The sequence below is a fragment of the Nomia melanderi genome, chromosome 13 (genome assembly GCF_051020985.1).
Source record: "Nomia melanderi isolate GNS246 chromosome 13, iyNomMela1, whole genome shotgun sequence".
Lineage (NCBI taxonomy): Eukaryota > Metazoa > Arthropoda > Insecta > Hymenoptera > Halictidae > Nomia > Nomia melanderi.
In genome coordinates, this window is record NC_135011.1 from 9017772 (window position 1) to 9041403 (window position 23632).

Here is a 23632-nt window from a genome sequence, read left to right on the forward strand (position 1 = left end):
CAAACTTTATTTTTCGACATGTCACTGAATGAAGTATAGAAAAATAAAAACCTTAATAAGTTTTCCTTTAATTTATTCAGTTTCCAGTTGCCCTTCTCGTCTATTCACCCCCACAAATTTTAATTCACATAAAAATCCAAAGTCTATTAACCCTTCGCACTCGAGAGGTGACTCTCAGTCACTCGATTTAATACAGTAAAACTATAAAAGTTGATACTTAATATTAAACTTTGTACAATGCATCAATGTATGAAGTATTTTAATAAATTAACTTTCTTCCTCCATTGACGTGTGCTTTCTCTTCGACTTAGTGTCAAAAAACATCGTCTTTATCTCGTCAGAAAACCTTAAATATTTCTAACGAAATACTTCCAAGTGCAACGGATTAATAAATACACCCTATTATCGCAGTTGCAATACTGCAACCTTACACTATACAATAAAAACACACCAAACAACGGATAAACCTCTCAATACATTTATCCCAAGGTTTCAATTCCTCGCGATAGAAGTTGTTCCAACCCGGCAGCTTAACTCGTCTCAACAGTTTAACTGAACGTTACAATGCTCACCCCGTCGCGCCCCAATTTCCGTTCCCAGCCCCTCTCCCTGCCGAACGTAGCATCCACGAAACAACTAACACTGAAATCGACTCATCAATCGACTGGGCGCATTTAAACCGGCAAAAATCACGCGGGAATTCGCTGGAATCGACGAACGGCAATTAATTGCGATAGCTTCTGTTAAGAAACGGTGAAACACGGCACCACAGCTTAGCAGGGCTTAATTACCGTGAAGTGCAACCGCGAAGTGGAAGGAACAAAGATTCCGAAAGAAAAAGCAGAAAAGGTGGAGGAAATAATTCAAGAGTGGGGGGAGAAAGATAAGAAAAAGGGTATAGGCAGAAAGAGAATGGAGGAGGGAGAAAGATAGGGGTCTCGAATTTGCATACAAACGAGTTTGGGATTTCATTCGGATCGCACGCGTGTATTTGCGCCATTATAAACATTTCATTGCGGTCCTCGATGGCCCCACTGGGACGGGAACGCCGGGAATACTGTTGCTCCTTCCCATTTCCAATGGGAAGAGATGGCGTTCTGATTCACGGCTCGGAATCGTCGTTCCAGCTGGATACCGGCGAGAGTCCCGCCAGTCAATAGCGTTAAGCCTGAGCAAGGTTGCAAAATAAATTTCACAAATGTTTAATTATAACAACATGATTTATCAATAGTACAATTATATTCAATATTAGGATTTTCTCCGGCAACTATGTTCACAGAACTTTCTTAACACGTTCGCTGCCAACGTCACATATTTTGTGACGATCAATATTTCATTTTTTATGCAAAAGAGCTTCCAGATTCCTTGAAAAGTACAATAAGAAACTTGACGTCGAATAAAAATATTTGGTAATATAAGTGTAGAGATAATAGTGTGATACGAATACTGTGATATCAAATTATTATTTCGAATACCATTTGCGTTTGTTATGGAAGAATAAGTGTTACTATACACAACGCTTGAAATTTTCGTGACAGTCAACCTGAAAATATTTAAGGAAATTTTATATCTCTGGTTCTTGAATTCCTTGGAACTGTTACAGTTTCGAGACGAAGGGACAATTTTTGCAAATGAAGAATGAACTGTGATGCATTTCTTTTTCTCTATATGTTTCTATTTTTTTGTGTAATATTAGTTGTTGGAATATATTAGGCCTTTGTAATGTTACCTTTGATTAATTATTATAGTAAATGTGGTTGTTTTATTTGAAGAAGATTTCTTTGTGAGATTTATTTGCATCTAAATATGAATATAAAAGTATAAATGTTATTTATTCATTATTTTGGGGATGTTTGTTTTATAATATATGTATGGTAGTAACATAAAGATTATTTGTAGTTGCACTAATTGTGTACAGAAGTATATAATACATATATAGATATGTATTGTGTGAAATGTAGATTCGACATCTATTACCTGATAATTAAAGTAAACTGATAATAATAGTCTACACATCCCTATCTAAATGCAGTCTTTCGCGAGCTAATTTATAGCTAGGTGTTAAGTCGGAATTTATTTTCTCTGTTAAGGATTTTATAGTCACGTGTTATGCTGGTATTTATTTGCCGTGTTAAGAATTTTATTGAATTAGGAAATAAACCGTAAATTTTAATTGTATTTCATTGCATTACGTTGTAACATAAATAAATTTCTAATGCAACCATAAACATGTTCTGATCCTAATAATTTAATTGTGACTCATTGCAAATGTACGTAACTCTAGTTAATAAAAACAAACTTGTAATTTTCTAAACTCAATACTCTTGGCTTCATTGCTACGTGAAACTAATAGTAAAACAGAAACCGAATATAATAGAACAACTTAATACTATACTGCACATATCAATATAATATAAAGAAATAAATCTCAACAAACAATTTCCATTTCTCCTTCCTAATTCATGTCACAGTATTTCCAGTCATCATTAAAATCACTAATTAACCATTAAATCGTAACGTCCTTATTTCATTACCGTGTAATGATTATTTCATTATTATTTCATTATTACCTTCTTCGTTATAATAACAGTTTATTTTTACCCCGAAACCAATAATAAGAAAATAGTTTTTGCTTTGTGGAAAGTACTAAAAAGAAAAAGGAAAAAAAGGAAAAAAAAAGAACTATCCTTTTACATTTTAAAGCTGCACGCTTGCACAAGAATACTTCTTTCTATGGGGCAAAATGTTTATCGATAGATAGGAGGTCTTCGTTAAATATTCATGCAACAGCTAAGCTTTTTACTCCTCTACTTTCTTCAGGACGAGAGTACAAAAGAACATAAAAATATTCGAATATTTCTCGGCGATCGTTTTTATATTTATGGCGGCCACTATAAAGGGCACGAGTTAAACGTGTCATCGAGTCACTTAAGTCCGCCGCGCGCCGCCTACCATAGATATTTTTATGGGCAATAACACCGAGGTATCGCAAAACTTGATCGAACTATCGGACTCGAAGCGTCGGCCGGCGCTCGTTTCAACGACGAGCCGCTCGGAAACGCTCGAGTTTTCCGTATGAAAACCCTCGCCGGGAACCGATTAAACACTCCCATCTAATTAATTGCCCTTGCCGATCGATGTTTTACAAATTGAGACTTCCGTTGATCACAGACGCGCATTGTTAATCAATTCATATTTCAGCGGACGTTAATGGCCAGCCATGAAATGGTAAAATCGATTATTATTATTAGCCGTTCGCCGGCGTTCATGCAAATTCATCTGTTTTTATGGTCCTGTTTCCCAGAAGTCGGGAGTTCAAGTAACCGTGTTCAGTCCATTGGAATTTCCATTGGTTTTTCTTTTACATGATCGCGCACATTTTGAATGGGAATTGCTAGAAAAAAATTAATTCGCTAATTATTCAATTGTTTTGGCAAATGTGAAAACTAGAGGGGTAGATTTGGTTGGTACAATAGAGAGTTTATTCATTGAAATTGCAATGTTCTGTTTCGTTTTATTGTGGTTTTACAATTTGTAATGGGTTCGTGAGTGGAGAAGGTTCGCTTTTAAATGTTATTTGAATGTTTTTGAGTGATTGAATAAATTTAAATTTAGTTTTGTTAATTTGAAAAGTTGGTGGTGGTTTTGCTAGAGATGGAAATGATTGTGTGGTTCGTATTAAATCTAATCGAAACTTCTATAATTTTTTAATCGTAGTAATCAGGAGAACATCACTATAATTTTCGTGGAAATTATTATAGAAAATTGGTAGGAGCATTGTTAAATTGTAACATAAATTAGTTATTTTTTTAGTATTTCTGTTTTTTATTAATGTGAGTAGCAGTGATTGTGAGTTCAAGCAGACTACAAGTGACTTCTTAACAAAAGTGATATTTATTTCAATAATTCGTACCCAAATTCTTCAAATTATAACAGGCATTAATTGTAACCTAAGTTATTTATATCAAAATCCAATAGCCGTGGTGTCTGATCGTTACTGGTCATTTCTACTTGCATTCCAATTCGCAAGTATCAATTACAAGTTTTATTTTCCTCAATAATAAAATAAAAATGACTACAGTGAAAAAGTAAAAATTGTAAGTAGATTAATCTACAAGTGATCGGACACATTAGTCAGTCACTTTCAACAACACTCTCATTAAAATTTCACTTTGTACATTTTGAAAGATGAAACTACATACTAAGGAGAAAGTAAAAAATGGTTGCTGTTATTAATCACTTGACATACAATCTGGTGTCAGATTCGCGACGAAAATTTTAAACTGAATTTGAGTACATCTCCTTTATTATCAATCGTTAATCTTTAGAGTAAACGCAGACATAAAATAAGCATCAACATTTTTTCTTTTGCTAATAAATTATTAACCATAAGGTTGTATCGATCATAGTTAAGAAATAAATCGTAGGGCAAGGGGTTATGTAAAAAATTTCTTTCGTCATTACGCCGCGAATTAACGTTCCGTTACATCACACCTGGTGCGAAACGTGAAAAAAACTTCGAAATTTCGCAAGCACCGTGGCGCATCATCCGGGATCAATGGCGGATCCGCTATCTTTAGAGCGGCGCTTCGCAACAACGGCGTCGCGCGCGCTCGAGCGACGACAAAAATAATTGTAAACAACCGGAGGCACTCCTTAACGGCGTGACGCAATAGCCGCGCGTTTGTTTGGCCAAGTCTGATGCCGGGGATGAAGGGGCAGGCGTGAAGAGAGGCAGAGACGAGCGAGATCGAGGACTAGCGATGGGACCAAGCTTTACACGTTGAATGTCAATCGCGTGTACCAGTGATCAACTACCACATTGTTTATTGTTAAGATATAATCTAATCTAAGTGCAAGTTAGGTCTACTATAAAGAGTTGGATTAAACTGCAACAGAGTTACGTCTAAATCAAGTTCTGATTGGATTTAGATCATATATCATAGCTAGTCTATGTCCAAGTTAGGTCTAGTGTAAAAATTAAGATTACATGACAACATAGTTAAGTTTTTAGATCAGCTACCAATTGGATTTACATCGTATGTTAGGCCTGGTCCATATCCAAGTTAGGTATAGTATGAGGATTAAGACTATATTACAATACAATTAAGTTTTTATGTGGGTTACCAAGTGGATTTAGATCATGTATCAGTGCAAGTCCATGTCCAAGTGAGGTCTAATGTGAAAATTAAGATTACATTACAATATAGTTAAGTTTTTAGATGATTTACCAATTGGATTAAAGTCATGTATTTTGTTAGATCATGCTCAAGTTAGGTCTAGTGTAAGGATTAAGATTAAATTACAACAGAATTAAGTTTAGATGAGCTACCAATTGAATTTAGATCAGGTTTCAGGACTAGTTCATGTCCAAGTTAGGTCTAGTCCGAGAACTAGCCTTGTTTAATTAGATACAGTCGTTTTAGTCTTCAGTCTTTTTAGACTCTGTAGGTTCATTAGCTAATATTAAGTACACTTTAGGTCAAGTCTCAATGTGGTTCAAATCAGGCTCGTATCATAATTACCTCAGCCTGTAGTTAGATTTATAATACGATTGAATGAACAGCAATCCATGTCCATATTTGATCTAGTCCAACTGAATTAACTACAGAATATAACTGCATTACTTACAGTCCAAGTCGGGAGTAGAATTAGGCCAAGCCTAAGTTAGATACAACCAGCCTGATGATCAAATTACGAATGGTATAAGTCTAGATCATAACTAATCCAGATCAAAGGTATTACTAACTCTATAGCTGAGTTAGCCTAAAGTATAATCCAAGTTCATTATCAACCCATCAATAGATCATCTTTAACCCTTTGCTCTATAATTTCGTATCAGACTCCTATTGACAATTTTAAACTATATCAAACTAATCTAAGCGTTATTTATTTTTTGAAAAACAGAAAGTAAACATTAGTATTCTGTAATCAATTGTTAACGTTTACAGTAAACGTAGACATAAAATAAATATCGAACTCTCTTTCAAAAAATTATAATACTTCATCTGTAAATAGAGTAACTCAAGCTTAATATATTACGATTCTTTTTAAGTCAAGCCTAGTATATTGCAATTTTCAACGTTTTTTGAAGAGTTTGATTGACGCAAAGAAATTTACAATTTTACAAACCTAAAAAAACAACGTATTTTCTGTTCAAACTTTTTCCTCGCTATCTCTTACCATTTTCAAGATTATCCACGGGAAAGACAAATTTTTCCCCTTAAAAGTGCAATTTGATATGGAAAGAAGCAATGTATGGGATGTACTCTACTTACACACAATGTTTCATAACTTTCGGAATTTCCGGGTTCGACAACTTCCCTTGTAAGTACGTCGGTCGTTAGGGGGTTAACAATCACTGAAATCAAAGAGTGTTAGTATATTACAGAACCGGTTTATCCAAGCTCGAGCAGAACTTGCGATGCGGTTAGTCCCATCGCTAGCTCTGAGTTAATGGAGAAAAAGCGAGAGTGCTCTCCTCTCCCTTTGATTTCCTCTTCGGCCCTGCATCTCTTCACCCCCTCCGCTGGGTGGCTGTCTCTTGCCTGTGCCGGTAAAGTGTGTCAGCGACCGAAAATAATCCCAGTGCGGTTCGTTAAAAATATTTTCAAGCCGCTCTCGGTCGCGAGGAACAAACCTCAGCCGAGGCGAGAGGCGCGCCTCGCCGCGATACACGCCTCCGAAGGGAAACACCGTTATGTCAATGCTGGCGTCAGCGCAATAAAAAACATTTTTCTTCTTTACGACGTCAATGACCCGCCGTACCGGGATCCGCCTTGCGGCAGGAACGTCCGTTCGCCGGCTGGACGGGACGCGACTGGATTTTTCCCCGTGATAAACGAAGCACGCTTTTAACCTCGGTCTCCGGGACAAACCGAGCGCTTCCGGTGATCGATGGCTCCCGCTCGAGAAATTGATTCCGTGTAATGGCGCCGGACTTCGTTCGTCTCCTCTTCTCTGTCTTTTTTTCTTGCGTTGTTTTCTTGGTATGGTAACGCGGTCGCAAACAGTCGCACAGTGGGCTGGATCGGGAAAACAGGTGACATTTTCATGGGTTTATTGAGCTTTATTTTTCTAAGAGATAATAAACAGTATAGTTGAGCATTTGCACGTGTGATTTTAATCGGGAAAGTATACTGAATATTTTAAGACCAACACGGAGGAAAAGTATTGGATACAATCGTCGTGGGATCATGTAGAATGAAGCAATTCCTTTTGCGGGAAATGGTACTTTTACAATTGTTTAACTTTTGGTGTTTATTGTAACTATTATGTTTTCTGAATTGCATTAATTTGTTCGTTTTCGAGGTTTATAGATATTTGAGTACCACTATATGTCCGATAGATATCAGTTCTGGATAGTTGACTTATTGGCAAAATGTCATCTATTTTGCTGATTCAGCCCACTGTGGTTACTTCGATATTCTGAATCTGATTGTTTCTGGAAATTCGGTGTTTTTGTTGAACACGTTCGACGGTGAATACCGTAGCATTCATTTTCATTGTGACACGAAATGATATGAATGCTGTAACAATCAAATTTAGAAAAACTGTTCGATCGAGTTTCATTAGTATATTCGTCAATCAAAATGAAATGAAAATCTTTAAAAGGTTTAATGTTCTATATTCTTACGAGTAGAAGAAACACTTTATAAACGCTTACGTTTAATATAATGAACTTGTTTAAAAATATTCAATCCACTGACAATTTTGTTTTGCACATCGTTGAATATTTAAAAGAATCAACTATATTCTGATCAATTTTAATTTATGGAAGAAAGTAAGAATATAGAAACTTGTATTTATTTAAATTTCTGCAGTCTGATTATAATTCGCATTATAATTCGCCTGCCTGATAAACTAATTATCATGAAATTTTCGCAGAGTGAACATCGTTCGTTTTTTGTATTTACAAGGAACAGAAATTTTCAAATAGAGCTTGAATGCTTATGCAAATGTAAATGTTCGTTAACTAAATGCAAAAATTGGAATCAAACACAAGCTCGCTTAACCTATTAACTATTCCATCGGATCTTAAATAAACTAGGAATTTTATTACACCGCCCGAAGTTCTTAACTATGTATAATGAATCTAAAACACTCGCGTGTGCTTTAAATGCGCGAAATCTGCAGTTCACTTGTGTGCCCGCGATTTATCAGAGCAGTTGTACTTTTAACATTCTCGAATTTCGTGTCGGCTTAATCGAATCTCCGATCAACATATTTGCGACCGTCGTTATTCATCAAGTGGAGATAAGAAAGCCTAATAATAAAGTAATCTTGTATTTTAAACGACTGGCAACACGTTCCAAAGGCTCTTTAATCAGATCGACGTCTAGATAGAATTTTATATTCCACTTTTTTCATGTCCCTTGTATTTTCGTTCGCAGTACGAACCATTCGCGGAGCAAAGCGACTAATTCCACTCTAGGAATATTTGAAATTCTCGTATCAAAGCACTTGATGGATTCTTGATCTGTCATACGTAAAATAAAATTAATTTCTCGATAAACACGCTCAACACTGTTAAGTAACGAAACTTTCAAAAGTAATTCAGCAATAAATAACTCATTTCAGAAAGCAACATGTTCATTTTTAATACGTCACTTTCAATTCATACAATTTACATTATAAATCAAAATATTACAGTACAACAATTCAGATGCACAGTGATTCTACAATGAAGCACTCCTTGTCGGAAACTAAACAATGTAAATTCATATTTACAAAATCTATTGATTTTACTTGTGAAAACATTATGACACCAAGAACTGATAGTTAAACAATAAAAATGTCATAATACATTCTTCAATACAATGCTTCCACACATAATAAAAACATTTTATTTTTTTAAATAACACACAACCCCAATTTTCCCTGTATTCTACAAACTGTTCTATTAACAAGTCAACAGCAGCGTTCAAAAAAAGGAAAATTCACTGTATCAATTTCACATCGCAGCAAATCGACAAGCCCGGTGATAGCATTACATCCGGTACCTTCGTTACAAATAAGAAATTACTTGACTTTTTCCAAGAGAAACCGTATCGATAAATCGCACATGCCGCGAACCAGAGGCAGCCGGGGCGTGCAGGTTCCGCTTCCTTCGGCGAGAGAAACGGTTTCCGCGACGGCGCGAAGATTAAACCCCGCCGATCATATTTACAATCCCGCGTACCGGGTGTCTATGTTCGATTAATTCAGAGCCGCGTATCCCCGGCGTCGTCACGGGCGAAACGAATACGTATCCCGGAGCGTCGACTCGATTTATTGTACGTTGAACCTCGCCGGAGAAAGAGAGAGAGATAGAGAAACAGACAAATAAACAGAGTAGAAAAAGAGAAAAAAATGGAGAAACAGAGAAATAAAGAGAGTAGAAAAACAGAAAGAGATAGAGAGAAAGAAATAGAGAAAGAGATAGAGAAATGAAGGGAGTAGAAAAAGAGGAAGAAATAGTGAGAAAGAGATAGAAAAACAGAGAAATAATGATAGTAGAAACAGAAAAAGACACAAATAGAGTGAGAAATAGACAGAAGGAGAGTTAAAGAAAGTGAGAGATTGAGAGAAGGAGAGAAAGGAAGAGATACTCTACGGTCGCACGGATCGCGCCGCTCTTTCTTTCCTTTTCTTCTCCGTTCTTTTTTTTTCTTTCCTTACGGTCGCTGTTACGCTCCCACTTATAAATCGCTGATTTACACGACCGCGATAATACCATTACGGCTGCGGCTTTTCTCGTTGCACGACGCCGCTTTTTGCGCCGCGCGCCGCGCCGCGATCCGCGAACTCGGTAAAAGGAGTATTACTCGGTAACTCAGGCCCTTTTTGCCGCCACCGCGACGTTGCACGCTTGCCTCCAACCTTAAACGACCCTTCCGAAACGTAAGAAATGTCTGCCGGGTATATAGCGTCCCGCGAAGATTGCGGGCACGTTGGATATCGCGTTCGGTAAGCTTTACTCGCGAGTTGTTATGCAAATATCGGATTTTTGAGAGCGTGATTAACGCTGGAAAAAGAAAATAATTTATGCTAATTCTGTGTCTACAGTTGCTATGAAGATTTAAGATTGATAATAGACAAGTGATATTTCTGTTTATGGAAAATAAATGAAGAATATTTAGATTTGTGGAAATTGGTTTAAAATTTTTATTGCGAGTCTGGCTCGATGTTAAGGGAGAAGGAGTTAACTCCTTACTATATGGTTTATACAAACTATGATCGATACAATTATTTTGCCATTAATGATTTATCAGAACAAAAGAACAATTCTGGACATATTCTATGCCTATGTTTTCTGTGAGGTATAATTATTGATAAGAGAAAAAGAATGCTTGGTTTGGATTCAATAGAATCGAGTAATATTTGTGCTTGTTACATTTTGCTTAAAATCTTCACCATTTTTAGAATGTTTTGGACATTTAAAAAAAATTTTTAATTTTTAAATGTATTTTTGAAATTTAATTATTTGAGACGTATCGATCTTGTTATTTAGTCTTATACAATGAGTTGAAACTGCAAGTTAGACACAGATAAGTAAAAGGTTAAATGAAGTCTTTAAAAATCTGGGTCAGAATATACTCATCGACATTTGAGAGTTAATAATGATACAGCACAATGTTTAATGTAAAGTTTTCTTATTAAAGCACTTATGAATAATGATGTATTATTACATCTTTCTTGTTATTAAACTTAACACAGGATTAACCAAAAGCTGAAATTAAATCAAGAAATTTTAAATATATATTTGAAGTATCAGGATTAAAGAAATCACCGAGGTATAACCTTTTCCAATGTAATTATCGTGACTTCGATTCTACCTGAAGTAACCCCTTATAAGAAATGAAGTTTTATCAGATGTTAGAGTTTTTCTTCGAACTTACCCCTAAGTCGTCGCTCTACTTGGTGCCTATGTGAAAAATGTCACGTCAACAGTGACATGTCTTTAATAGGGAAAAATTGCCATGTCACGTCAGAGGTGAAATAGGAAGTCCGTAAGTCACTGGACACTTAAATTAGTAGGTGCAAGATAAGATTGAATGTATTTGATCGTATCTCGTATACGGTGATATTCACGAATTAATCTTAAATAATATTTTCTTAATCAAATTAATTCTTTGTATTCATTGTAAAAAGTATGTGCGTTCTTTGTATCATTGTCCCACATAAAAATAAAATGTTTTGATAAGATTCCGTTACATATTTACAATTATATCACAATTTATGTTTTATTTAATAAAACTAATAATAAATAGAAATATTTCGTTATCCATGGAATTAAAAAGGGATAAAGGGAGGATTTTATGAACGTTTAGTTAGAAAGTTTACTTTTCGAATATAATTTTGTGCGAGAAGTTACGTCTTCTTCATTCGAAACCATTTACAAAACTAATTGGCCGAAGTTCATCGACTATGGCTGCTACAATTTGGCTTTTGCGTAGGGATCGAAATGTTTTATACATGGGTGGTGACGTAGTTCCGAAGTTACCCTTGCGGTCGGAGAAGTGTCGTCCCAACAGACTCGAACTGAGTTTACAACTTAAACAATTTTCAAGACACTGAATGTTAGGATTATACATTACGAATATGTCCGTCCTACCATGGTGTGAAGTATTATCAATCTTTTTATATATATCCTATAAAATTGTTTACAAATTTATTATTAACATCTTATTTAAAAATAATTAAACGATTCTAAAACCTGATTAAGTAGACGAAATCACAATTCAAAAGATACAATTAAAATTCTTTTTCTAATTTCATTAATTTTTTAATAATCTCCTCAAATATATTCCTCACCCTAATTTTAAAGATTCCTTCCACCACTCGTATACCTAAGTATTTCTCCACACAAATAAATTAAATATTCTCTAAAAAATAGACCACTTGTAGTACTTTTGATTCCTCATTCCATCAATACAATAAAATACTAAAATGTTACAATAATACATTTTACAACCTCAAATAACACTAAACATGTCATAAAATTCTTTATAAACAATCTAAGTTCTCCCTCCCATCAGTCCTCCACAATCCATATCCAAAATCCGAAAACTCTACAAACGTCCACCAGACAAACCATCAAAATTTCAATTATCTCCCAAACTACCCCCAAAATGATGCAACAACGAAGTACTACCTTCCACTGACAAATAAATGATTCCACTCAAACAAACCATTCCCGACATCAAATACCCCGGTAAACAGGACCAAAGTCCTAAGAAACGTGACGACAATTTACAAAAAGCAGCTCGGATCTCAAGAAAGGAGAGAGTTTCAGCTTCCATGCCGCGTAAGGCTCGTAGGACAAATTCCCAAGATTCGACCGCTTATTTCCGTGACAAGCTCGTATATCGTATGCCAGCGACAAATTTTCCCGTTGCCCTTAGGAAACCGACAAACTACGGCACGAAAGATGATTGGTGGTGGTTCCGTGTGTCGCGGGTGTCGCTCCCGCGGGACAGGGACGGCGAGCGCGTAGCTAGGGGTTGGATAGCGGCAGTGTGGCCAGATCGGGTAAATTGAGGGGAATACAGTTCTTCTCTCCTTTGGTGTAGTTGGGCAAATTTGTATTTAACATTAGAAGTACCGAACATTTAATACGATTGATATGTAATCCCTATAAAAATTGTAACAATAGATTACTTTCGGTTTCTTCAGGATATTCATCATAGTATTCAAGTGAAACTATTTGTTCTCAAAGTCATTTCGAATATTCAATACTTTTAAGATATTAACACATTGCTTGCGGGCCATTTTGTTCATTTCAACTTATATCAGTTACATTCAATTCATTTCTCTATTATTCAACATATTTTCGAGAGTTTCCATTGCAAATAGAAATACTTCCAATCATACGCAAAAGGAATCAACTATCTACTTTTGTCAAAAATGTTAATGAAGTTATACAAGTATTTATTTAGTACTTTAGTACTACGGTATATGAAGATAGTACTTTTACGTTTCCCGCATACAATGTGTCAATAATTGCGAAACAAAAAAGCCGAAACCAGTCATTTTAACTGGAACGGTTCTAGTGTTAATACGTTATTTACGCAAATATAGCTTCTTTTTGGCTTCACATCATGAAACCAGCGTAGCTCCGCTATCGTAGCGGTGACACAGGGTCGCGAAAGCACGGGTCGCGCGCCTCCACGTGCAACGTTGGGACCAGGCAAGCTTGTTTCGTCGACAAAACACTTCTTATTGGTGGCGCGCATTGTGCCCGCGGCTATACGTTACGCTAAGGAGGCGAAACAGCCAGCGAAATATACTCTTATTTCGCTCGCAGCCGCGGCCACCGCGGCCGTAAAACCTGCACGGTGATAAAATCTTTCTGATAATTTATACGAGCCGTGCCAGGACGACGGCCGGATGCGACAATAGATGTATACGTACTCGTACGCGAAGCAGTGCGCATAGGCGCAGCCACCGTGAACGTTTTTCTACGTCCCTTCCACGATTTTTCTTACCCTTTCGCTTTCCTTTTTTCCTTTTCCCCTTTATTTTCTTATTTCTTCGTTCCTTTTTTACTTCAGTCGGTTCTGTGCTCCTTTCTTTGCGCTGCCGGGCTTCCTGCGCGTTGCTTCGTGTTCGTGTCCCGTTACACGGGACGCTGCTCGCTAATTTTCGAGCCCTGGTTGCGTTCAATTGGACGCTACCTGCTGGCCGGTTGTTAGGCCGCGGGCTATGTGAATTCGCTTTTTAGTGTATTTGAGGAAACGAAATTTTAATGGAAAATTTTTTATTTCTTTGTTACTCTTTCGAAGCTTTTTAAAAAATGTTTTAATTGAACGGTTGCAATCGAAGATTTTAATATTCCGCTTGAAATGTTGTGTCGAAGGTGATAGTCGGGTGTAAAGGGATAACATTATGTTTTATTGTTTTTGAAGATTTTTACATGTTATAAAGTTATCGTGACTTGTACTTTGATAATTCGAAGTTCGTCATTGTTGCAAGTTTGGTTAATGCAATGTTGAAGTAACGAAGAGTATATGGAGAGTTTGTGTTAGTGCGTTGAAGTAAGTTTGCTGTCTTCTGAATTCTGTTAACTTCAATCTGTCTGTGTCGTAACGATGTTTATTATTGTGACGGAATTTCTAATTGTATCATGGTATTTATATATTTGTTTTGATAGACATATTATAAAGATAAAGGTCTATATAAATAATTGCAGATAAAGGTCTTATTATTTTCTTCTTATTTATATATTAATTATAAAATAAAATAAGTTCCGTTCAAAATTCTATGGTTCCAATAATATCTTATCGTCGTAATACTAAGGCACGTCGTTTTATCAATTAATCTTCGTCACAGCAGTCTGTGACTGCAGTCACAAGTGCCTATCTCTTAAGCATTTCATTTAACATACGAACCGTTTTTCTGAAACGTGTATGGGCTCAACATTTTCCTCCCATTCCGCCCTTCGAATTGTCCCTCCGGTTTCCGTTCTGTTTAATTTCTCCTTTAGAATGGTTTCTCTTCCACGTTCGCGTCCCTTTCTCTCTGTTCACGAGTGTACTTCTACCGTTCTTGGCCCTTTCCTCCCTTTTTTTCACCCTTTCGCGTGCGCACACATGCGGACACGCAGACACAGGCCTGGAGAAGGGCGTGGGTGTCGACGCCGGTTATACAGGGTGTCCCAAATTTATCGGGGAGACCTCTTGGCAGTGCATTCTACACACAGTGAAAAAAAGTTCGTATAAACATATGTCCCAATCGGCTTTGTTTTTAAATTATAGAAAATTTCTGTTGATCTATGCAATAAACGTTCAAATGAATTATATGTATAAAGAAACATAAATGATTGTAAGTATTAAGTATAAGTAAAAGCAGATGCTAAATTTCTTGTGCATAATTTTTTGCTAATAGATAGGTAGATACTTCACTTCAGCCTTTGGTCTAGAAATCAGATTTATTTTCTAGTGTTACGTTGGTTCAAACTTAACATGATATAATATAACATCAACTTTACCTATTCTTTTTATTATTATCCATATGATTTAACTACTTTATCTATTCTTTAAGTGATTATTTAATACCAACTTTTTCTAACTTAGTCACCTTTTACTGTTGCTTTTCGTCACAATTCCTCCATTACGCCTTCCAATCTTTTACTGCTACTAAACAATAAATTCTCGAAAATTTCAAGTAAATAATACAGAAGATTAACAAAAATTAAGATAAGTGAGTAGCATACTTGCAGTTACAGTAATATTATCTGTATAATTTTAGTAAACACCAAGAGTTAAGAATTTACAGGAAAATTCACCTAAACATTTCTTTATGCATACATTCTGTATCTATACAAAATCAAATATTCACTCACAAACTCCCTAATAAAAGCTTAGAATTCTTTTTATGCATGAAAATTATTATTTTCATGTGTAGAATCCACTTCTAAGGGATCTCCCCAATGAAACATCCTGTATTTCACAGACACCGAGCCGACCCGGCGGTGTTCACAGCGACGCGGACCGCCTTAAGGGCCGTTTTCATCCTGACACTGATCACCGGGTTCAATATCGACTATTTTCATGGCCTAGGCGGATATCGAGTGCCGCCGTGGGCGCAATTATCGACCCCTTCCGCCGCGCTCCCTTCAACTTCCTCTTCTCTATGCGTAATTTCGGTATTTAATGAGTAATCGCCCACGTGAAGCGGTGCTTCGCGTTTCCTGATGGATCGGGCTTCATTAAAGTTACATTGGGAGTTTTTCTTCTTTTTCTTGCTCCGTGCCTTTACGGATCTGTTTTCTTTTTTCACTGTAAATAGGCTCCGCCGCGGCAACTGGAATTTCAAATGATATAATTGAGTTATACGATCAAAGAGAGATTAAAAAGGGCTGGGAAGTAATTGTGGATCCAAAGGTAACGATGAAAGATGTAATAGCATCGCATCGTTATTCCAGAATCATTTATTTGAGTTATTTCAGTTCCTTTAACACTAAAACTCCCGTAGCCGTCAATATAGCGGATTTTAGTTTTCTTATTTTGGAATTATTGATATTCTAAGAATATTCAATATCCGAAATGGATTTGGAAATAAATAGTTTCACTGAAATACTATAATGAATGTCAGAAGAAATTAGAGAAATATGTTTTATTACAATCTTTATAAGGTTTATACATATATCAACCCTAATAAATGATTTGAAAAGTTATAATATTAAAACAAAATTCTCAGTAACTGTTAAATAAATAATGATCGAGGGTTGCCATTTTTTACCATTTTTTGTTGGCTTATGGTAGTGTATTTATTGTACGTTTTAACTGTTAAATTATCGTAAGCTGAAAATAAGGATAATCCATTCCTGTATTATTGAATTGTGTAAATATTTCAGTCGTGACGAGGCTCGAACAAAAATTTCAATTTCGGTTACAATCGGCTGACACGTCGGTGAACGTGTTAATTGTCAATATATTAACCGTTGTCCTGGTGCGCATTTCACAGAGAAACTCATACCTGTCACCGACAGTTTTAGCGCTAATAAAACCAATGTATATATTATACTTGATCGCATTAACCTGTTAACCGGGTGATATTTCGAGCATAAACGCTTGCAAAGACGTACCTCGGGACGAGTAAAATTATTATGGCAAACGTTTCTGCGTTTCAACAGTCGTATTGCGCTAATAAAATAATTATCAGTTAAGTAAATAATATATAAATCAAATAAATGGGTTTATATGAAATAAAATAAGTTACTGGAAAATGAAGTTAAACATAAATGAAGATTTATTAACTCATCCTCTCCGCGTAATGGGTTAATTTGAGTTTCCTCTAACGTTGAAACTACCGAACAGTTAAACAGATTCAGTTTCTCGATTTGTATTATTATATTTGCACAAAGAAATGAATTCACTGAATAACTTAATGAGCAACGTTTTTATAATTTCAGTGACTGTGCAGTAACTACTTCAAATTAAAACTCTTATAAATAAAAGATGTTTTAAATAATAAATATTTATTTACTTGCATAATTCTTTATTATCTATAACTTGACTATAAAGTAAATAAACGAAAGAAAAAAAAGAAAACTAAAAATCAAAAGACAACACGTTGTCAAGAAAAATATAAAACCTTCCCTTAATTGACAATGTATTACAACTAAAATTAAATTACAAACACACATATACGTAACTATACTATTACTAATCATCAGATTAGTAACGAGATTAGTCCCTTACCTCATAATAGCGTGTCAAACTCCTGTCGAATATTTTAAACAAAATTTAACCAGCAAAAATATTACTTAATTCCATAAATTCAAATTATACATTATTCTTTTATTGTGAATAATTATACTGTACAGCGAATATATTCATAGAATATATTTAGAGTTCCTCTTTTTCTTCAATAAATTACAGACAGCAAACTATTAGGTACCAGAAAAAGTTCGTGCAATTTTCTTGTTAGCAATGAATCGAGATCCAATTTCAATTAATATCTCACGATTTTAATGAACGAAAGTCATATTAACAGTAAGTTATATTTACGCCGTTGGTAAATATAGTGTTATAGTATTTATATAGTATTTATAAAATGAAGTAATTTCATAAAAGCGTTCTCTATATTTAAACTTCAATTTAAGAACCCCGACGAACTTCTTCGGTACCCAAACCTTATATCAATCGCAGTTCACGAATAAATCGTAGAACAAGAAGCTATCCAACCATTCAACACCAAGAAACAGACGCAACGGAACACCCAAAAAAGTCACCAATACCGCCACAATCCCACGGAATCAGTAATCACAGGCTTTACGACGAGCCTCGTACACCCCGAACATCCCCTGACATCTTCCACGAGCTTCGAAAATCCCCAGAACAGCCGCCTAAATACAGTACACCCCTGTAGCCGCGAACCTGTTCATTTCCGCAGCTTCCGTGCAAAAACAAGCTCGTTCCGCGCGTGGTAGCTGCAACCCCTTCATCCCCGTGTTACTTTAATTAAACCCCGGCGTTAAGTGTGTCCGGCGTGAACCGAAGAAAATTATCGAAAACGTTTCCGGGAAGGTCGTATTTTTCGTCAATTGTGGATCCAGCGGAGCTTCAAGCTAGGAATAGGGGTGAGAGGATCGATGAAACCGGGAGATCGCGGAATCAACGAGTACAACGAAAGGGGTGTCCGAGGGGCAAAGGGGGGAGAGGAAAAAACGAGGGGAAAAAATGCGGACAATATTCGACGGTCGCTTTCATGGATCCGGTAAAATACGAAAATTGGACAACGCTTCGTATTATTGGACAACCGGGGCAGAGAGCGCGCGAAGCACGCGCGTGTGTATACGTATACGCTGGTCACGGGACGCGGGGCTCGATATATCGATCCTGGTGGAGCGGAATTCGCGCGCGGACGGTCTCGAATCGGGGATTGTTACCCGCTTATATTTATGAGCCGCAGCTGTCTGATCGCATCTACAATTTACTACGCGCATCCCGCGCACCTGCGTTTTTTAAATTATCTCACGAAAAGCCCCGCGAACAGTATTACCGTATGACACGAATTATTCGATCGTATTGAGCCCCCGGGGCCCTCCCTACCGCCGGTTATTTATCATTTTGTCGGCCCCGGTAGGTACCGCGCGCCGTTTCGACGCTGCCCTCGCGCCGTGAATTACGGCCAAATCTCGGGCTCCCGTTGACGCGTTAACCCCTTCGCTACGGCGGAATTTTGCGGCAGAATGCTGTTCTAAGACAGTGCACTGAAACCATCGAAGCACTGAATTGAAGTAAATTAAACGAATATGAAGTAATCACGTTTCTATAACATGTAACTAACGGAAGATGTGATTGTGGAATTAGAATTTGTTTGTGTGCGATCTAAGCAAACTTCGCTGAAATTGTTGACGATATTTTGCGGGCGCCTATGGGTGTTAACAATACACTAAAACCAAATTTTTCTTTGGAAATCTAATTTTTCGCGATCATAAGAAGAGTTAGGAATTCGGCACTAATTTTAACCTTCGCGGGCGAATGTCGTCAAGGGGTTTTAGTTGGCTTTCATGTGTCTTTATCTCGTTTTTATTGTTTGATTTGGTGTTTGACAATACGAGTATACGTGATTGAAACGTGTACATTTCGGAACGAACGGGTTAAACAAAGTTTGACGTATATAAATATTCAATTCTTTCAAGCTTCAATGAAATATCATTTGTCTATTGATAACTGTAAATGTGTAGAATAAATGTATGTAATATACCATTCGGGGCGAAAGGTTTAAACTTAATTTCAACCTTAACCTTCGGTAAACCCATCCCTCGAAAAGAAGCAGCTTTATTTTCCCGTTACCGAAAGATCAGCGTCCTTCCCGATACACCAGGACCTCCATATCGCCGCAGAGTTCCTTTAGAAATGATGCCATAAAAGTATCTCCTAAAAGTAGCTTACTGTCGCGCGGAAGATAGCGCTCGAGGAAAAAGGAAAATCGTATCTTCGGTACGCGGAAGAGCATCGAAAAAAATTCGCCAGTCCTTTATCGCGCATCTCCTTGACCCGTAGCCGACGGTTCGTGCCGAGGCAGAAAGGAGTTTGCCCCGAAATTTTATGAATCGTAACCCGCGACGAACGAGAAGAGCCGCGTCAAAGCCTCGTTAAACTAGTTTCACGCCGATCGAGCGACCTTCGACCTTTCGCGCCGGATATGTTCCCGGCAGCTGCCCCAGGCGTATATCAAATTGTTTGCTGTTCTCGAGTTCCACGCCTGCGTGTGCAGCCGGCGAAATTCTTTTTTTCTTTTTCTCTTTATTGAGAGAGAACGCGTTGGGCTCTTTTTACAGCAAACTCTCTTGGCACACGCGAAAATCTGCGCCGAGGATATTGAGGACCGCAGCGCAAAGTGCGATCGCCTCTGGACAAAACCCTAACATTCGACTATTCGCAAAGCGAAAATTGAAGGTTACCAATGCGTTGCTAAGTAGTCCCTGCTACATAAAATGATTTTCATTTGAAAACTAACAATTTTGTGTAAATAAATTCCGTTTCTCGGTTTATATAACGCTGGAATCGAAACGCAAAGTATCCATTGCCATTGAAAAAACTTCATAATATCCCCATAATATAAACGAAAATATAAAGAAAGTATCACTCATACTTTTTAAGTTATTGAGTTTTGTCCAGGAAACGACTGTTCGGCCGCACTGTGCGACGGAGGAAAACTGGCCAAAATTCTTATGGGTTTTGAGTTGTTAAGTCTGAATATTCCATGAAAAATGCAAAATACAAAATGGCGGATTTAATATTACTGATATAAACATAATTTTCAAGTGAATTTTTGTAAAGATTGAGTGGTTTTCAATTTTTGACGACAACCTGGCTAGAATGCATAGTTTCAAAGGATTTCCATAGAGTTTGGTATACTTATGTTTTTGGAATAACTAAATCTGAATGTTTTATCAAAAATACGAAATACAAAATGGATCTAACATCACTGATGTACACATAATGTTTAAGTAAATTTTTGCAAGAATTGATTGTTTTTCAACTGTTATAAAATTATTTATAAAATTGTAATGTATCAATACAACTTTGAAATATAGTATCCTGGATAAGATTTGTTACATAATGGTACATTGCACAAATTGCAAATAGTCTTAGTCTCATTTTCAGCCTTTCTGCTTGAACTGACGTATCTTCGACGAGATATCTTCAATAGATAAATATTGAACCAAGATTACCGCATATATTGATTTCTTTCACAGTTTTCATTTATTGAGGTTTTCATTTCTGCATTGCAAGATTTTAGAAGGGATATTTTATAAATAAAATTTTGAAAACCTAATAAAACTAAATAGTTCAATTTTCTGCGCGATTTCGAAATAAACTATACGAAAAACTTTTTTTTTTAATTCATGGGACGACAGTACTGTCTTATTAAAGTTGAGAAAATTAACATATTACGAAATTTGTTTTAAAAATGTACGTAATAAAAATAATTTGTAATTACTAATAAATTATAAATACTTCAATAATATTTGACGTAAAATTTTGATCAGCAACAAAATGTTTCATCTGCAGTGCGTTAATCCTCGTTTGCACTTACAAACATTGTCTGCTGGCATATGTATGCAGAATATGTAGATGTCGTGTAGTTCTGTAGACTGTTCGCAAACAGTTCGTAGACTAGTGCGGCTTACTTTTAATATTTTACTGTTTACACACTTATATACATTGCCCGTAGACTTTCGAGACTAAAAGTACTAGACGGATAAAAAATTAAGATTTTTCATTACACAATTACTAAAATCATAATATTTTTATGAAAAACTGTTAAATATGTTTATTTATGTAGATATTACAGTAAAAGTTACGTAAAATATCAATAAACTCATTCTTATTATTTTTACATTTCAAGTCAATGTCATTTAGTATTTGATACTTCTTTCGTAATAAAAAAACTCCTTGTGTAATAAAATTCCAAAATTGCTTGTTAACATTCTTACAATATTTTCGAACACTCGATAACTATTTAAACTTAATATTAAACAAAGATTTACAATTCTCAACTAAAAGTTTACGTATCCAGAAACGAATTTTTGTTATGTGTTTGTTCAAAAATGTATAAATATGTACACAGGACAAACAGTGGCAAATAGTTTACTTCGCGTCATGGATAGTTACGTTATAGTATCAGTCTAAGTATGGACACGTATTACAAACATTCATGACATACTTGTTTGACTACAGTATCTACAGAAAATGTATCCAGACTGTTTGTAAGTGTACAAACTTTCAGAATATTTGTGTGTCTGCTTTTCACTATTCACAGTCTTCTTTTACAAGCGACTGAATTTGAGTTGGGACGTTTCTTAAGGTCGTGAGTTAGCTCCGAGGCTTCCTCGTTTAAATTCCTATGACGGGGATCGAGGCTTTAAAATGGCCTTTACAGTTAGTCAAACAAAATTTGAGATTTCGTGTGTCTTGTCCTTGAAGTGAATATTATACTACAGTAACTACCAAATCATTCTAAAAGTAGTGCCATTTTATGACGCAGACTTTAAGTGTAGAATATTAATAGTCACGTTTAGTTTTACTTGATGATGTACGAAACACTATATCTCATCTCCTGGATAGATCAATTTTGGATTTTTTCTTGAAAAGTTACCGATATTCCAACTTAATAGAGAGTTATATTAAAATGGATAATGTTCGTAAATTTTTAATTTTTTGTCCTATGATTCTGTTTGTAACTACGCTTGCTAGGATAATTTTGGCATTAATAATTCACTAATACACAAAGAAACATTCCTAATTCATATATACCCATAGTTACTTAAAAGCATATCAATTAATAATAAAAAAATGGCATATAATTTGAACCCAAAATAATTGAGTGACATTCTTGTAACTTCCATTTGAGAATTTCCTCACAAGTATGACTCGATATTATATGTGAAAAGATAGATTTAATATTAAATGTAAAAATGATTTGCAGTTTAAAGCTTCTATACTAATTTATATTCTTTCTTTTCCTTGTTACAGATGAAGTAGACGTGATCGGTTATACGAGCAACCAGTCGGACACCGATGATCACAGCAGCGTGCAAAGCAGCAGCGACAGTGGCGTCGCAATGTCCACCTCCAGGCTGACCCTTTCCGAAATGATGGACAATCTTTAGGTATGCAGTCGCATTTTTAAATGATAAATAAAATTATGCCCCAAAATCAAATCCATTTTCCAACACCGAACCTTAAAATTTATATTCATATATGCATAAATCTTGATTACTTATTATTCATATTATTTGCCATATCGTTTCTATCACATTTCTCTGACCATTACTTATTTTCCCAGTAACATCTGCCATTTAATAAAATTCGTATTTTAATTTAGTATCTAAATTATTTAAAACATTCAATTCTGAAAATATTTAATTCTTCGTAAACTACTTCGTATTAGCCTCAAAGTTAAACTGTCGCGATGTTCTAACAAAATTGCACAAAAGACGAATTCATTATCACAAATCGTTTTAAAATATCTCCATGCCCAGAGTGCATCGAATTTTAAGTAAATAGTTCAAACCGACGATCAGGCACGTTCCGAGGGAACCGCGCAAATCATTTTCACCCGCTTTCCACCAGTCGAGAGTTAGTTCTAGAACCGTACGTTTTGGAAATCTATTCAGAAGCATTCTTCCGATTTCAAACTTCGAACTTCAATACCCCGAAACGCTCTTTAAACTTCCAACCGAAAAAAAGAATTAAATAAATACTGCTCAACCGTTCCATCCCACGGAAGAAAGTTACGAGAGACGTTTCAAGTATTGATAAAAATTCTAATTACCGCGAAGTAAGCTTCATTTTTCGCCCGGTACTTCGACAGTTTCAAGTCTCGCGTATTTTCACGGTGCAGTTGGGAAACGCAACATGTAAAAAACCCGTGAATGAATTCTACAAAAGAAAAAAGTGATGTGCAGCGACGCAGTTTGAAGTTAACGAACAGTTGAATCTTTAATTTACGCTCAGAACGAATTTTTTGGCAGCGTTGCTGTAACGTTCGCCGGGTTTCTCTTTTTTTCCCAGCCTTTTTTATCCTGTTTTTTCGAGTTACGTGGACTCGCGTTTGCTGAAAATTGTAGGTGCCACAAGGAAGCGCAGTTTTTGAAAATATTGGATCGCATTCAGAGCACGATTGGGTG

At 36.1% G+C, this 23632-nt stretch overlaps 1 protein-coding gene across 7 annotated transcripts in view; it reads left to right on the top strand.

Annotated features, from left to right (window-relative positions):
- Nucleotides 1-23632, top strand: part of Mxd (MAX dimerization protein) — a 376159-nt gene that overhangs the window by 343145 nt on the left and 9382 nt on the right. For all 7 annotated transcript variants that reach the window (XM_031988932.2, XM_031988934.2, XM_031988936.2 and 4 more), the window contains exon 7: nt 22476-22612. In XM_031988932.2, the coding sequence (XP_031844792.1) occupies nt 22476-22612 (137 nt within the window). The remainder of the gene's footprint in view (nt 1-22475; nt 22613-23632) is intronic.